The sequence below is a fragment of the Sesamum indicum genome, linkage group LG3 (assembly GCF_026168435.1).
Source record: "Sesamum indicum cultivar Baizhima isolate 11 linkage group LG3, ASM2616843v1, whole genome shotgun sequence".
Lineage (NCBI taxonomy): Eukaryota > Viridiplantae > Streptophyta > Magnoliopsida > Lamiales > Pedaliaceae > Sesamum > Sesamum indicum.
Window position 1 is genome coordinate 6,278,547 of NC_142659.1, and position 14,641 is coordinate 6,293,187.

The 14,641-nt window shown below is 39.0% G+C and overlaps 3 protein-coding genes across 7 annotated transcripts; 2 read left to right on the plus strand and 1 right to left on the minus strand.

Moving 5' to 3' along the window:
• The first annotated feature begins 1,959 nt into the window (after positions 1–1,959).
• LOC105157371 (Endosomal targeting BRO1-like domain-containing protein) lies at positions 1,960–9,484 on the plus strand. Of its 3 annotated transcripts, none has more exons than XM_088878327.1 (13): positions 1,960–2,059; positions 3,010–3,062; positions 3,374–3,644; positions 3,730–3,804; positions 3,887–3,945; positions 4,044–4,179; positions 5,435–5,531; positions 5,620–5,686; positions 6,928–7,026; positions 7,204–7,293; positions 8,282–8,436; positions 8,605–8,706; positions 9,045–9,484. In XM_088878327.1, exons 3-13 carry the CDS (start codon positions 3,392–3,394, stop codon positions 9,184–9,186), a joined length of 1,275 nt encoding a protein of 424 aa, XP_088734453.1. In that variant the 5' UTR covers positions 1,960–2,059; positions 3,010–3,062; positions 3,374–3,391; the 3' UTR covers positions 9,187–9,484. The 3 variants fall into 3 exon arrangements, with proteins under 3 accessions (XP_088734453.1, XP_088734454.1, XP_011072084.3); XM_011073782.3 differs by lacking the exon at positions 1,960–2,059 and adding an exon at positions 2,104–2,512; XM_088878328.1 differs by lacking the exons at positions 1,960–2,059; positions 8,605–8,706; positions 9,045–9,484 and adding an exon at positions 2,101–2,512 and having other exon boundaries at positions 8,282–8,440.
• A 349-nt stretch (positions 9,485–9,833) lies between these two features.
• Positions 9,834–14,638, plus strand: LOC105157370 (uncharacterized). Of its 3 annotated transcripts, none has more exons than XR_016064485.1 (5): positions 9,834–10,179; positions 10,273–11,098; positions 11,834–12,000; positions 12,290–12,681; positions 13,042–14,638. XR_016064485.1 is itself a non-coding variant. In XM_088878326.1 (5 exons), the coding sequence occupies exons 1-5, from the start codon at positions 9,986–9,988 to the stop codon at positions 12,495–12,497; spliced, it is 969 nt and encodes a 322-aa protein (XP_088734452.1). In that variant the 5' UTR covers positions 9,834–9,985; the 3' UTR covers positions 12,498–14,638. The 3 variants fall into 3 exon arrangements, 2 of the variants coding, with proteins under 2 accessions (XP_088734452.1, XP_011072083.2); XM_088878326.1 differs by having other exon boundaries at positions 10,273–10,342; positions 10,769–11,098; positions 12,290–14,638; XM_011073781.3 differs by having other exon boundaries at positions 12,290–14,638.
• On the minus strand, positions 13,277–14,180 carry LOC105157372 (Late embryogenesis abundant (LEA) hydroxyproline-rich glycoprotein family). The gene has a single exon (XM_011073783.3). The coding sequence runs from the start codon at positions 14,178–14,180 to the stop codon at positions 13,419–13,421; it is 762 nt and encodes a 253-aa protein (XP_011072085.2). The 3' UTR covers positions 13,277–13,418.
• Positions 14,639–14,641: the final 3 nt, after the last annotated feature.

Sequence of the window (14,641 nt, forward strand, 5' to 3'; positions counted from 1 at the left end):
AAAGTTTCTGATTACAATTGATATCTGGGGAAGAAAACTTAAAATCAAACTACATATTCGAGCTGGCCAGTTTAACGAAAGATTATCAGACGAGACAAATAACAATACAACATATGTTCAGTGCAAGAGCCCCTTTAGAGGTAATCCACCACCTCCACCAGGAGAGATTGGAAACAAGACGTTGTGGCATCGCTTTTGGGGGTGTCCTCTCCTTGGATCGACGAGAGGTGGCCAGAATCAAGGCGAGGGCTACCCAATTTGTCTTTGTGTGAGGGATCTTGTATAAAAAATCCTTTACACCCATTTCTACCTATCTCCTGGAGAAGGATACTATGTCTTCAAGAAAATCCATGACGACTGACACCCGTAAGTTGGTACACAATTGTGATAAGAAGCCAAGGAAAATGGAAGTTACCTTGAGAAGAAAAACTCTTACCATGAGAAGTGACTGGCAATACAACCCGCTAACTACTCCATGGAGGAAGAAGCCAAGTGTCGCGTGTTCGCCAGGTGTAACATGCCTTAAAAGAAGTCCATGGGAAGAGTGAACTCCCCATATCACTCCTGCAGCAAAGAACTGGTCGTACAAATGTTCCAGCTATGGAGAAAGCCAAACAGAAGGATGATTGATCCCCTTATCCCTTGGAGGAACTGTAGGGATCCAGCATATAGAAACTCATAGTGGGACGACGGTGATAGGATGGTCAGATTCCCCTTTGGCCCACTTTGAGCCCCTTGGAGTCGTTGGAGTCAAGACTCCACCTTGAGGCTCGGGAGGAGGACTTGGTGCGCGCTGACACCCTCGAAGACTCCCCTTAAGGTTATCTCAAAGCAAATTCTTGTACATTTTCAACGTTGCATGCAAAAAGAAAAATCAACATCAGAAGAGTAAAACTTAAAAAACAAACATGAAGAGAAACATATGATAAGCAAATAATATACCTATGTCAATTGAAGACTCTAACTCCGAAAAAGCCTTGTTGGAGATCTGACCCAAGTCCATGGGCCTCCGCAACCTACCTCGGTAGCAGTTGCCCTATGTCCACGAGGACGTAGTTGCCACAAGCCGGGGGCCTTCTCAAGCTAACTTCATTGAGGCGTTAACTGCTGCCAGTTAAGCCATTGAGGATCTGCAGAGTTTTGACCAAAGGAGTCCGCCTAACCACCTCGCTACGAAAGCAGAAATAATCCTATCTACTAGAGAAACAACTTGCTCCCTAGGGATATAGAATGACTGGAGACTTTGAAAAGCTCCCTTCCCCACATCCAGGTGGTTTAATTAAAAAAAAAAAAAGGCTTTCTCCTTAGAGATAACTTATTCACTGGAAGAGCACTTGGGGGCTTGGTCAAATTAAGGAGTAACCTCTCTCTCGAAGCACCGACTCCCAAACAATTACGCTTAAGTTCTTGTTAGCCAAATATTTCCAAATTAGAGTTGCATCATCTAGAAACTATGAGCCGTTTGGTTTCATTTTTATTTTAGTTTCTTGCATTGTCAATTAGACGAAAATGCTTTATTAATTTTTATGCGAAAAGCAAAAATATATTTAGATTGTATGTTTTCCAAATCCAGGTTTATAGATGTGAAAAATAAAAATTTTGTTTGGATTTAATTTATTATATATGTATTTAAACTTATAGTATGATATTATTTTTATTTTTGAAAAAGTCAAGATGACATGATAACATACCTAAACTGCAAAATTGAGCCTTTTTCAATAGAATATGGGTAAACAAATAAATTTTCGAAATACTGAAATATAGCCCACTATGGGGTTTGAAAAGTAAAATAAAATGCCCCATGATAGCAGAATCTTGGCATACTTTTTTGTGTTTGTTCAAGAACCACAAAATATAAAAAGGTAAAAAGTTAACAACATTTTGAGATGGAATTGGTGAAAAGGGTAAGAAGAAATTGATATTACAGCAAAAAAGGGGTTGTTGAGAGTTGAGATTATTATTCCATGGATATTGAGAAGAGTTGGTGAAAGAGTGAGAGTGAGGGCTGCGGCTGCCGCTGCCGCTGTAAATATGAAGCAGAGGCAGCCAAACAATATATGTATGTATGATATTTGTTTCTAAGCCAAATTATAATTCTGTTATCCTCTAATCTTTACTTGCTCTGCCACCACTGCTCATCAACAATTCCACTCAACCTTTGACCTTCATCAAACTTGCAACTCTCTCTCTCTCTCTCAAACTCTCTTTTTCTCTTTCTATATATATATATATCTACTTTCCTTGTCCTTCTCTTTCTATCTCTCTCTATTCTCTCCGTTTTTTTAAATTCTATACTGCTTCATCTTGACATACGAGCCACCGCAATTCATTTCAATTTCAATTTCCAATTTCAATTCCAATTCCAGTTCGGATTGACTTGGCTTTACTTTCTTGATATCTGAAAACCCCACAGCACAACAGAATCAATTCCAAACCTAGAAACATCCAGACATCTTTTTGTTTTATTTTGTTTTTGTTTATGATGGAAAATTTCAGCTCTCTTTTGCTTCAGGTATGGTAATGTTGATTCAGCTGTTGTTTGTCTTACTTGGCTCGTTCTTTTGCTTTTAATTACCAATAATGAAGTGGGTTTTTTTTGCTTTTTTCTGTTTCCCTTTTGGTTTTGGTTTTATTGTTGTGAAGACCAAAAAGTTATAGGTTTGCTTGTATTGTTTGCTTGCTGAATTCTGGTTTATGGTCATGCTTTACTCATAATGCTACTTGAATGCTTCTCTCGTGAGATAAATAACGGAAAGTAGGAATCGTTTTGCGTAAGAGTTTAACCTAAATAGTAACCTTAAATTAATGACAAGAGCTTCTAAGGGTAACTTCCACTACAAAAGTTAGCACTTAGCACGAGGGAGTTGGCATTTGTCATGACTTTCTTGTGACATTGATGCTCTCAGTTTTCTTCATTGTCTGCACTTCTATTATTTGATTCTTTTTTTAAATTTTTATTTGTATTCAGAAGTTCATTTCTTATCATTATTATTATTTTTTTTCTTGCAGAAAGTACTAGAGGAAGTGAGCCAGCTAATTTTCTTCTGATCATTGAGAAGCGGGTGAGAACATTTACCTCTCTTAGTCATACAATTTCACATTAGCTGGGTGGTGTCCGTGAGTACCAACTGCTTTGTTGGTTGTCTTCATTTATTGAGTTCATCATCTTACCATTGACTTGGGCAAGTTTTCGTATTTTCTTGTGATTGTCTTTTGTATTCACCCAACCTACTTGGTATAATACAGGAATCTGTACCTGAATGTGTATTTATGTACATCAATAAAACTATTTTTTCTTCTCCTTTGATTATTCTCATGTTTATTGTGGTCAGACATCTGAGTCACAATTGTACTTGATTGGTTTTGTTGGCAGATTAAGGTAATTTTAGGAATGGGATGCCTTGTATCGACTCCAAAGGACACTGGTGGAAACAGGAGGAGGCCAGCAAACATCGGAGATGTCTCTGTTTTTGTTCCAGGTTTACGGATCCCTAAGTCGGTTGATTTCTCTCAGTCGCTGGGAGATCACCTGGCTAAAAGCTTAGTTGAACGTCTTTCTGCTCTTAGAACCAGGATAGTTGTTATGGCTGCGCAAGAAGCTCCAACAATTACAAGAACCAGACGCAAATCTGCTACCCAACATGGTTAGTACCATAGTCCATAGATGCCTAATGTCTTATTGTCTCTGGTACTGTCTGATATTGATGTTGCACCAGCTCATTTGTGCAGGGGGTTCAACGCTGGGTGATCTTCTACAGGCTCTAGAAGATTATTTGCCAGTTCTTTTGGGATTGGTTAAAGATGGTAAGCATGTTCAATGTTAGTGCACTTGTCAAAACTTGGTGTGATGATCATATTGCTAGAGTCACTCCTTTGCCTTGTGCAGGGAGTCCTTTGCAACACAAAATACAGTTTGTTTGGGTCAATCAAGAGGATGAAGCAGAGGTCAAATTACGACCTGACCTTCTCAAGCATACCATTGTTTACTTCTTACCTTGAATTTAGAGAAGTGTTCATCCCATCATTCTTATCTATGTCTACAGGAAACAGCAATGTATAGTGCTTGGTATGAAGTATTATCTGTTTTGCACTTGATGGCAACACTATCATTATCACAAGCTAATTTATTACTGCTTCCAAGAACATCACTTGATGGTTATCAGCCAAAGGTATCAGAAGGTGGGTTTCTCATGTAGAGAAGTTCAGCAGTTAATTTATTTCAATAATATGTGATCCTCAATGCAATTGCTTATAGAGAATTAGACAAGTTTGATACTTTTTAAACATCTCAGGAAGTGCATGCAGTGATGTGCACCTCTTAGGTTAAGTGATGTGAAACATTTTTATATTGGCATAATTCACAAAGTTTTTTGACGTGTTCATTCTCAATTTTTGCTTGTTGTTATCTCTGAATTGTGGATATTATGATTTTCTTGACTTAGATTGGACAATTTTCTTAAAGTTTATTCGGTTGTAAAATACAGAAGGGGAAGATATTCACACTTCAACAGGTTTATCTGTTTGGGGCCCAATAATACTACCTAACAATCTATAACCAGTTTACGCTGTTCCAGCTGGAATGGTTGTAACGTGTTGTAGATATGGAAGTGCAGCCTCCTCTGTCTACCTTGTTTTGGTGCTGACATGATATGTAATGCAGCATAAAGGTCCATAATTCATTACACAAATGCTTTTAGGAGATAGAAATAACATTAAGATCAATATGATGGGCAAAGTTCAAACCAACATCTTTGGACCTTGGAGATCTTTGTTAATTGTGGACTGGCCAGATAGATACAGCTTAATGTCATTAAGATGGGAGGCATAATTAATACAATACAGTAGTAACCTATTGATCTGGACAACCCCACAAATGACACAGGTCTGTCTTATCCATTTGTTTTTTTATGGCTATGAGTATGAATAGAAGGCTTTATTGCGGACTCTCAAAAAAAAAAAAGAAGGCTTTATTTCGGGAACCAGTTTGTTTCCATTACTAACCTTCATTTGATGGGCCAGAAACAAAACTGGAACTTGTCATAGGGATTTTGCCCCTGGCTGAAGTTAATAGCATAAGGATGTTGGGGATATTTATATTAAATAGGTGTCATCTCTAATGTTCGAGGTTGTAGATGAGATAATCATTCAACATGGTAATAGACTTAAGCCAGACAAAATTTTGAGTTCGAATCTCACCACGGCCTATATATGGAAAAGAGTTTCATGTATTTGGTTTCATAGATATTGAGTATTAAATAAGTGTCCTTTATGCAATTTAAACTTTTACATGATAATCATTCAACAGCGAAATGAATAAATTACCAAAGAAAACAAATTCAGTTTTTTTTATAGTGATCTTATGAACAATCGTAGAATTTGCAATTGTTTGCTCAAATATTTCTCACTCTGTTGTGATTTGTCCCTTTTTCAACAGAGAACCGACGATCTTCTGTTGATGTTTTCTTAAAGGCAGCAGGTTATCTTGATTGTGCTGTCCGACATGTTCTTCCGCAGCTGCCCATTGAACTCAGGTATCTAGTTATGGGCATCTGGTTATCATTCTGTTTTGTCTCCCAGAGCTACAGATTCACTCACTTTTGGACCATTTATCTACTTTAGGAGAAATCTTCCAGTGGACCTTGCTGAAGGAGTCCTAAGAGCACTTTGCCTGCAGGCACTAGGACAGGTATTGCTTCATCAAGTAGCTATCTCATTCACAGCTATGTGGCCACTGCTTTAAACTGATCTAGCATATTTATGTACATCTTTCAGACTCATCTCAGATTGGTTTTATGGTTAGTCGGAGTGGGTTTGTTGATTGCTTGTTTGTGAAGCTGCATGATTTAGACAATGGCAAAAGTTGAGTTTGTGAAATCGCAATTAAGATGATTAAAACATCTTAATTCGGCTCTGTGCCGAAGAATTAAATGATAATAAAATAGTAAATTTGAAGATGGGCGCTGCACAAACTTTTCTCATGGACTAATTTATACTTAAGATAAGGACAGATCTCAATCCTCACTATTGCTAATGGTTGGAAAAAAGAGTGTGAAGCGTATCTTCACTTAGCTGCAGAGAGAGCCACAAGTCCTTTTCGGTAGGAAGTCTAGGGATAAAGTTAGCAAAACCCTCAACAATGAGTTTTTCAAACATATGGAAAGAGGTCTACTTGGTATAGGGACCTTTACTGCAATCACCAGGCTTGGACTTATCTCGTTGTAGGAAAGACTACTGTAACTATTGGTGATAGAGAATATTCTCATACCTCAGAGCTCATCATCCCTACGAAAAGGATTTGGAGATTAAGTAGATACCAAGGACTCTTCCTTAGTTATTGACTAGTTCTTAGCTGTTGGATGTGGAAACTAAGTTCCAACAGAAATATGTCTCTTTTGCTTAGTTCCTACTGCTTAGCTTTTCTACTGCATCCTTGCAATAAGCTTTGGCTAAATCATATTTCCTAAGATAAAATAGTGAAATGCCTCTCATGTTATGTCTTTTCTTGTCTACTTCAAATCACAAAAGTGTAAGAAGCCAAAGATGGACCTCATATGTCAGAGCTTCAAGATGAATTCGATTCTCCATTAACTTCTGCTCTAGATTCATCAATAACTCGGTGTTGACTTTCCAATGGTATGAAGTTAGAATCATGCTGTGATTGGTGGAGTCTCATCCTACAGTAGTTGGTTGGGACTATCTGAGGATGTACAATGCCACGGAAGAACAAGCAATATGACACTTGGAATATGGGTGCTATGCATAGTTCGAGGTGGCTTCTAGTCTAGCTAAGGACATTTTCTCTGCGAGTTACTGCATGTTGCGTTGATTTTTGGATGTTGTACTTGGAATAGTATTAAAACTGCTTATTGCTCTTTTAAGCTATATTAGTTTATGTTTCTCTGGTCTTGACATTTTGCTCTTGAATAGGGTGTTGATATTCAGCTGGGACTTGCTATTGACAGTACTAAGGCTACACTAGCTGTGAAAAGAAGACTTGCTTGTGAGATGGTAAAATACTGGCAGCAGGTATTGTTGGTCTCTATTCTCCTTGTCCTCTAGGGTTGACCGAAAACCTAATCAAATGGTTTGGGTTTTTGGAATTAATTTATTTGATAATATACATGAATTATTTTTCACTTATGGGATTGCGCGTCTGTGCCTGAAGTGAACTTGAGCATGAGTGGTCTGTGTTTATCCCTGCAGGCCCAAGACAACATCATGAACGTTCCACTAGCAAATGGTTGGGGTGAAAAGCATAGGCTATTCGTGAAGTGGAAATACATTGAAGCTAAGGTATTGTTTTGCTATCTTTTCACACAACAATTTGTCTGTTTCTTTTCGATTGACAAAGATTCAACTTTTAATAATCAGACTATCTAGTGGAAATTAGATTGAAGGACTTTAATATGGACCTTGATGCTGGCGGTAGTTGTTGATATTTTGATCCCCATTCCCCACACATGCTTAAAAAGGGTTTCTTAATCAGAGGTTCTGATTATGATGCAAATCCTAATGCAGTATGATAGATAGAGTTGGGAGTAGCACTTAGTCTGGCCTAAGCTTTGGTCTTTGGTCCTTTAAATATAGAAAATAGAAGTCATATATAGCAGTTGTTTCAACTGCTCAAGTTTTCATGTACCAATAATGCAAACACACATCACATTATCGTACCTTTCTGTAGTGGAGCTAGTATAGAGTAAATTATTTTGCAATATGTCTCACCAGTTGACCATTGCCTGCTTAAAGTAATATTCTGTGATCATTCAAAATAACACTCTAGAGCCTTCTTCTATTCCAACTAATAAAACCCCATCAATATTATAACGTGACTGTTTCCTTCTACCATTTTTAAGCTATGTGATTACTAAGTGTTTTCTATGAACTTGTAGTCGGGAATTGATTTACTATAGCAGTCCAATATTCCATGCAATCTTGATCAGGCTCTTTATGTGGCAACAGCTTTAAGCTGTTCTCAAGTAGGTTATTAGGGCTTTGAAGCTAGGAATATATACGGTGAACTGTCAACTTGTATCTTGGTTAAAGGTTCCTAACCAGGAACCCTAGGTTGACCATCTCACTTGACGTCTCTGTTGCCTTACGAATTCGTGAAAGTGATTGTGTTGAAAGATTTGCTATAAGTGAAACATTTGCAATGAGGATGTTTGGGGAGCCTGCAGTAACCCCTGTCTGGTTTCCTATACTCCTATTGTGCAATCTTCTTCAGCATTCCTTTTCGGAATCTTTGATCTCTCACTGATGTAAGCTGTTGATGTTTGCCTAGGCTGCAGCATATTACTATCATGGCCTAATTCTTGACGAGGGGAATACTGAGAAGTCTCATGGAATGGCTGTTGCTGCTCTGCAGGCAGCAGATGAGTATCTCAAAGAGAGTAAGAAGGCATGTGAAGCTTTTCATGCATCTATTCCTGTGTCAAGGTAATGCCTTAACCTGTTCTATTATTTCTCAATTTTTCAGGGTTATTTACACATATGCTACATATTAAGCTCCTAGTCACCATTAAACTTGAGGATGCTGGATTTTTTATGTCCAGAGAGACCAGAATCAAGGGATAAGATACATAAAAGTTTCTATGTATAATGCAGGAATCCTCCACTTTGGGGAACCATGAAGTATCTGTCTGAAAAGATTCCCAAGGATACTTCTAGCAAAGTGCGAATCAACAGGGACCTATACTCTCATGAAAAGTAAGTCTTAATCATATCTGGTCATCTGATTTGGTTGCACAGGTGACGGTGGTTTGGTTTTAGTTATTTGATGGATGGGAAATATCTTAATCATTAGATTTGGAAATCTGTAGTTGAATTTGAGATTTATTTGCATTTTAGTCTGTTCTGGTTGTGAAATTGGTGTAGAGACAGTGTAGGTCATTTAGATGACATACCAATGGATGGATAAATAATTGGGGATAGAAGTAACAGTCTAGGCTTCATTCTTGAAGCTCCTGAATATGTTGAGGCTGTTGTTCATCTATGTCATTTACAAATCTTCACTCACTTGGCTGAATCACTAATTGTGCGTGTAGAATTATGGAGACGGCACCAACACTGCCAGATTTCGCGTTGGCCCTCAAACCTGATGAATATCAGCTTCCTCTTGTGGATGTCTCTTGGAATGAAGAAGCTACGAAGAAGGGTCAACTCAGCTCCAATAAGAGTAGAGGATAGCAGCACCCACGAGCTGCTTCGGCATTCCCAACTCTTCAAATCCAACACATTGCAATGAGTGCTTGATTGGTTGTTAAAAAAAAAAAATTGGGTTGCGGTGTCTGGAAAAAGGTGGTGACACCATTCCTTCATCTTGCGATCTTCTGGTTGAGTGAAGAAGTTGTAGAGAGGCTTGTAAAATTAACTGTGTTGTATAATGTTGGGTGTGGAAGCAAAGAAGGGAATGCTTTTCTTTTGCTACAGTAACAAAATAATTTGTAACATTTCCAGCTGATGATAAAGGGAAGTTGACAATGAATTGTTTGATAGGGGGAGATTTATAAAAGGCTAAAAGCCATGGGCAATTTAAAAGATTGCACTAGGATAGGCTTATTATTTTCTCCAAGAACAAAAAGAAAAATGAGTTGAAGCTATATTTATGCATGCATCAAGAGAAATCAAGTCAAGAGCCGACTCAAAGACGAGATCATAATCATAGTCGTCGTCGATAGCTGGTTTGTGTAGAGAGACCAAAAACAATGGAGAAAAGTAGTAGGTTACGTTAGGATAGGATAAGGATAGGAAGGCGGATGAAGTGAAATCACACTACCAAGAAATGGAGTTGTATAGGTATAGCAGCAATGAGCATCAAGACATTGACGGTACCATTTCCATTTTCACTTCTTTTCTTGCACCACTTACATTACATACTATATATTTCTTAGAAGAATGAGAAGGACCCTCCTCCTCCCCCCCTTTCTCCCTCCCCATTTATACTCAACCCCACCCCAAATATCTCTACTGTCTCTCATCGGAGAAGATGGAAGATAGAGAAAGCGCCTCAGCCGTCGAAGATGCCAAGAGGAGGTGTGTTGCCCTCACTGATCGACTTCATCGCTTAAGCAAATCTAAGCTTTCTTCCTCCCCGAAGACCACCCTCTTCCGACTAATCCACTCCGAGCTCACCTTTCTCCAGCGCCTCTCCGCCACTTTTCATCCCTCTCCTCCTCTCAGGTTCCTTCTTATTCCCCTTCTTGCACCGTTACCACCGATTTGAGAAAATTTCCACCGGTTACGTGCTAAATCCTCGCAAGTTTTGTATGGCAGTTCCAATATCGGATACCTGGAGGCTGTGGTGCACGTCCTTCAGCAACAGTGCATAACTGGAGTATCACGGGTTTGCAAGCCCATTACTTTGTCCCCTTTGCATAGCATTTACGTCGATATAGTTTGTTCTCTGAATGGGAGTCCTGTTTGGTTTATTGTCTCTGATAGAAACCCCAGATACATTTCCTGGGATGTCGGTGTTGCTGATAAAAATAAGGGCTTAAAGAAAAAAATTCAGCAAGTTATTCATGCTGCCCGTGACTCCCCTGTAACGCTCAAGCCCTCGTCTGTTGTGCTTTTCTTTTCCAATGGTCTTGATGATAATGTTTATCAGAAGGTTAGATGCGAATATGGAGCTGTGGACTTGAAATTGGAGCCTTTTTGCTATGAAGAGTTGGAATTAGAGGACAACTGGACTAATGTGGTGCTTGGTAGGTTGTTTCCTGATGCGTGTGTAATCCAAATAGAGGTTGACCAAGATGTTTGTGCGATGCAGAAAAATATTCCTCAGCCTGCAAGGATGGATGGCCATATATCCTGCAAGAAGTGCGATGCATACTCTGATTTCCATCTAGGAACATCCTTACAGTCTCTTGTTTCTGGAATGAAGTGCTGGTGCTGCTCTTTGGATAATGTAGAGCTTGATGTTGGATTTCTGAAGCAGTCGTGGAGAGATGTTGAAGCCAAGTTGGTTAATTTTGATACAACGGCTATGGTTGCGGTTGTCTCAGGAATTAGTAATGGCAGGACAGCAAAACTTTTGGCTACGCCAGAGAGTGAATTAAGAGGTCGGTTTAAGGGCAACTACTACTTTGTGATTGCCCAGGTAATTATCAGTGATTCAGTGGCTAACTATATGTTAGTCATAGTGTTGAGATTCGCATATATTTTTTCAGGGTATCATTTATGCTGCTGTCTCCTTAGGGAAAAGCAATATACTGAGAGCTGATCTAAAAGCCTTTTACGGAAATCTGTTATATGCATTATGCAGTGTTTATCATTCATCAACAATAGCAAACTCCAGGATGCAGGATTATACATGCATCTAATTTTGTCTTGGACTGTTCCATCATGAATCTCTTCCTTCTGTTTAACATTGAATGTTAGCATGAAAGACTTTATGCTACACATTAGCTCAAGAAATGAATGCATTATAACTCAAAAAGGAGAGATCAACTGAATATGCTGGTTTATTTTTGTTGCCATGCTGTGATATAGTAACTGTGAGGTGCAGCAGTAGTAACTGAATTTAATATTAGAATTAGCTATAGTAACTACTTTTAATATTTGGATTAGCTAGAGTAACTACTTCTAATATTAGGATTGGCTTTCCCTAATACCCAGTTATTAGTTTCAGTAATGACCAGATCATGGGCCTGGTGATCTCTTTTTAATTTCTTGCCGTTGCTGTTTTCAAGAAATTTCATGTTGAAAATATCAATTAAATTTTTATGTATTCTAACAAAGTAAAGATCTCTAAGTAGGTGAATTTAGCTGGATCTTGGCTTGTGTAGAATCTTCTAAACTGTACCTTCATGGATGCTTGATCATCTTATGCCAGGTCGACTCTGAAAATCAGAACCCAATCCATAGTGAATTGTTGAGTGTCATATCAGGAAAACGAGGAATTATATGTGAAAGTGTTCGTTCAGAATATCAGGAGCTTGTCGCAATGTGTGGAGGACCTAATGAGAAACTTAGAGCTGAATACTTTCTGAAGTTTCTGAAGTGAGTTCTTTGATTCTTAGTTTCATACATATTATTAATTTGACCTATTGGTTCAACTCGTCAAGCAGACAATATAATCCAACCTTATCCCGTTAGTGCAAAAATGAAAAAGGATTTTGCAAATTGAAGAGCTTGTGGCTTCATAATGAAGGGATCTTCTACGGTTCTAGAAGAAGTATAATAGGAAATCAAAAGGCTGATAACCATTATTTATGATTCTATCTATTTCCTTGTTCTTACTGCTTTGTCCATCTCTATTTGTCATTGACTAGTGAAATAACTGTCCCAGGGTAGTGCCTGATTGCCCATCAACGCGACTGATGAGCCTTCCAACAACCCGAAAGCTGGCGTTGAAGAACAAAGTGGTTTTTGGCACTGGTGATTATTGGTGTGCTCCAACTATAACGGCAAATATGGCTTTTGTCCGGGCTGTTTCACAGACAGGAATGTCTCTGTCTGTAATAGAGCACAGACCTCGGGCACTAATTGGTGACTAGTGTGTACTTGTGGGCTTTTATACCCGTTGGAAGAGAGCGTTTTCCATCTCTCCAGTTCTTGAAATGCATGCACGAAATTAAATTATTGTCAGATGATGCTATATTTATTATCCTCAGGGTATCATTGTGCTTCTAGCTTTTTTGACTGTGATTCCGCTTACATTTTGGAGATGTGGTTCTGTAGGTAAGTTGGATTTTGATGTAATATATGCTATCCTGTTTGTTAGATGGTGTATCTAGTTGAAGAGGATGAGGATCGCCAATTCACCATCATCTTTTTATCATCTTTACTGACTTAATCATGAGCATGGGTAGATGCCTTATCTTTCTACCTGTAAGCATCCAAAAACACCTTTAGGTTCTTCAAGCTGTGTAGCTATATTGGGGTTGCAAAGGGATCGTACTGTATTTAGGCTTGTCTTCAATATTCTCATTTTTAGTTATCTGTGCGATGATGTCATGTTATCTTCCTACTTTGTATGTTAACATTGTAGCACAACATTCCTTCTAAACATCCTATTGATTTCTTATTTGAAATTAGCAGAGTATTCTACTATCAGTAGTGCCAAGATGGCTTAGACCATCATAAGGGACGAGACGATTCAGGCAGGCATATGCTATGCTCATCTTACTGTAGAATCTGCATGCTCACCGAACACCAAAAAAGTCGGCCAGCTTGTACAAGTCTTTTTGGGAGCTTGTATTGGTAAATCTTTTTCCTGATGGCAAAGCCAGGAAGAAAGTGAAACTTGTCGGAGTACATGTTTTACAAATGGACATGGTAAAAACTGCTGTTTTTTTGTCATATTGAAGAACAAGATGTATTCCCCACATATGGGTAGACGGGGAAAACGAAAATTGAAAAGGAGGATGCAGCTGAAGTTTAACAAAAGAATCAGATCAGGATGAACAATAAAGCCCTCAGAGCTTCACCCCAAAATTACAGGTACTGGCTTTAATGTTGATTAAACTATCGGTAGATAAGCTATCGACAATCAGCATGCAGGTGCCTACTACCCTCACCTTCTTCAGCTTGAGCTTCCCAAGTTTAATGCTCACGGGCACATCTATCTTGAGATCCAGCGGAATCCTTCCAGTCTGTTGCTGCTCCTGCAATGCTTCCATCAGAGTCCTCCCATATTGATTTTGGCCTGTCAAGGCCACGTTCAACACTGTCCTATTCTGGTGCCCTTGGTAGAATCTGGGGATTGATCCTTGACAGAGATTTGTATTTTTGTACCACACACTCAAATGGCTCCCTTTCTCATAGTAGATTCCAATCTTTTTATTCGGGTTTTCAGCAGTGATCCTCACATTGAACCTTGCGTAAAGGCTCAAGTCGAAGTTCAGAGTCAAATCTGATATTCTGAGATTGTCAACTGAGTATTTGGGAAGCTTGGGTTGAAATACAAGGTAAAGAATGCCTGCAGTGGCTCCAACAATGATCAGCAGGACGATGAGGAGGCTGAGTGTCCAACACAGGCATTTGCACCAACAATTTCTCCTTTTTGGGGGTTTCAGAGCAGGCGGCATTGCTGCAACAGCATGCCCTAATGGAACTTGATGTTGCCCTGGATCTCCTTTTTCTGATCTTACGAATGAGGCTTGAGGCGCTGGATGCCGTGTAGGTGGTGGTGCTTCCACGTCGGTCACCAATGGGTGTATTCTTTGGTGGTCTGCCATTACTCGCTCTTTATCAAAATCTCACTTCTCGTTACCTAAATGGTCAGGCATCAAACTTGTATTGATGACACTTTTACTTAGTCGTGGAATCAGTTGTCAAGTACAAGAAAACCTAACAGCAGCGAAAGTTGATCCCAGTTTAAAGGTTGGACGCGATGATATTGTTTCTTGTCTATTTATGCGGTGTATATATGTACAACTGTTGACCATTTTGTTTTTGGGTAGGAAAAGTTGTCACTTCGCTTACCTAATAATGATGATGGCAGTATAAGTCCATGCGAGAGAGTTAGGTCAGCTAAATAATGACAGCCTCACATCTTCCCACCCAAAACTTGTTGATGGATGAGTCTCTATTAACATCATCAACATAAATTAAGTTTGACATGAGATGCAGCAGGGAAGATGCAGGTCAACAGTATTCTGTTTTTTTCAAGCAACCATACTCTAAGCTTCTGCAAGTT

What these genes read in the sequence shown, in the direction of transcription:
- LOC105157371 (XM_088878327.1), top strand. Translation starts at nt 3,392, where the DNA reads ATGGGATGCCTTGTATCGACTCCAAAGGACACTGGTGGAAACAGGAGG. An exon ending in ATCAAGAGGATGAAGCAGAG is followed by an intron (nt 3,946 to 4,043) that starts GTCAAATTACGA and finishes CTATGTCTACAG; the next exon opens with GAAACAGCAATGTATAGTGC. An exon ending in GCCTGCAGGCACTAGGACAG is followed by an intron (nt 5,687 to 6,927) that starts GTATTGCTTCAT and finishes GCTCTTGAATAG; the next exon opens with GGTGTTGATATTCAGCTGGG.
- LOC105157370 (XM_011073781.3), top strand. Translation starts at nt 9,986, where the DNA reads ATGGAAGATAGAGAAAGCGCCTCAGCCGTCGAAGATGCCAAGAGGAGG. An exon ending in CATCCCTCTCCTCCTCTCAG is followed by an intron (nt 10,180 to 10,272) that starts GTTCCTTCTTAT and finishes TTTGTATGGCAG; the next exon opens with TTCCAATATCGGATACCTGG. An exon ending in ACTACTTTGTGATTGCCCAG is followed by an intron (nt 11,099 to 11,833) that starts GTAATTATCAGT and finishes ATCTTATGCCAG; the next exon opens with GTCGACTCTGAAAATCAGAA.
- LOC105157372 (XM_011073783.3), bottom strand. Translation starts at nt 14,180, where the DNA reads ATGGCAGACCACCAAAGAATACACCCATTGGTGACCGACGTGGAAGCA.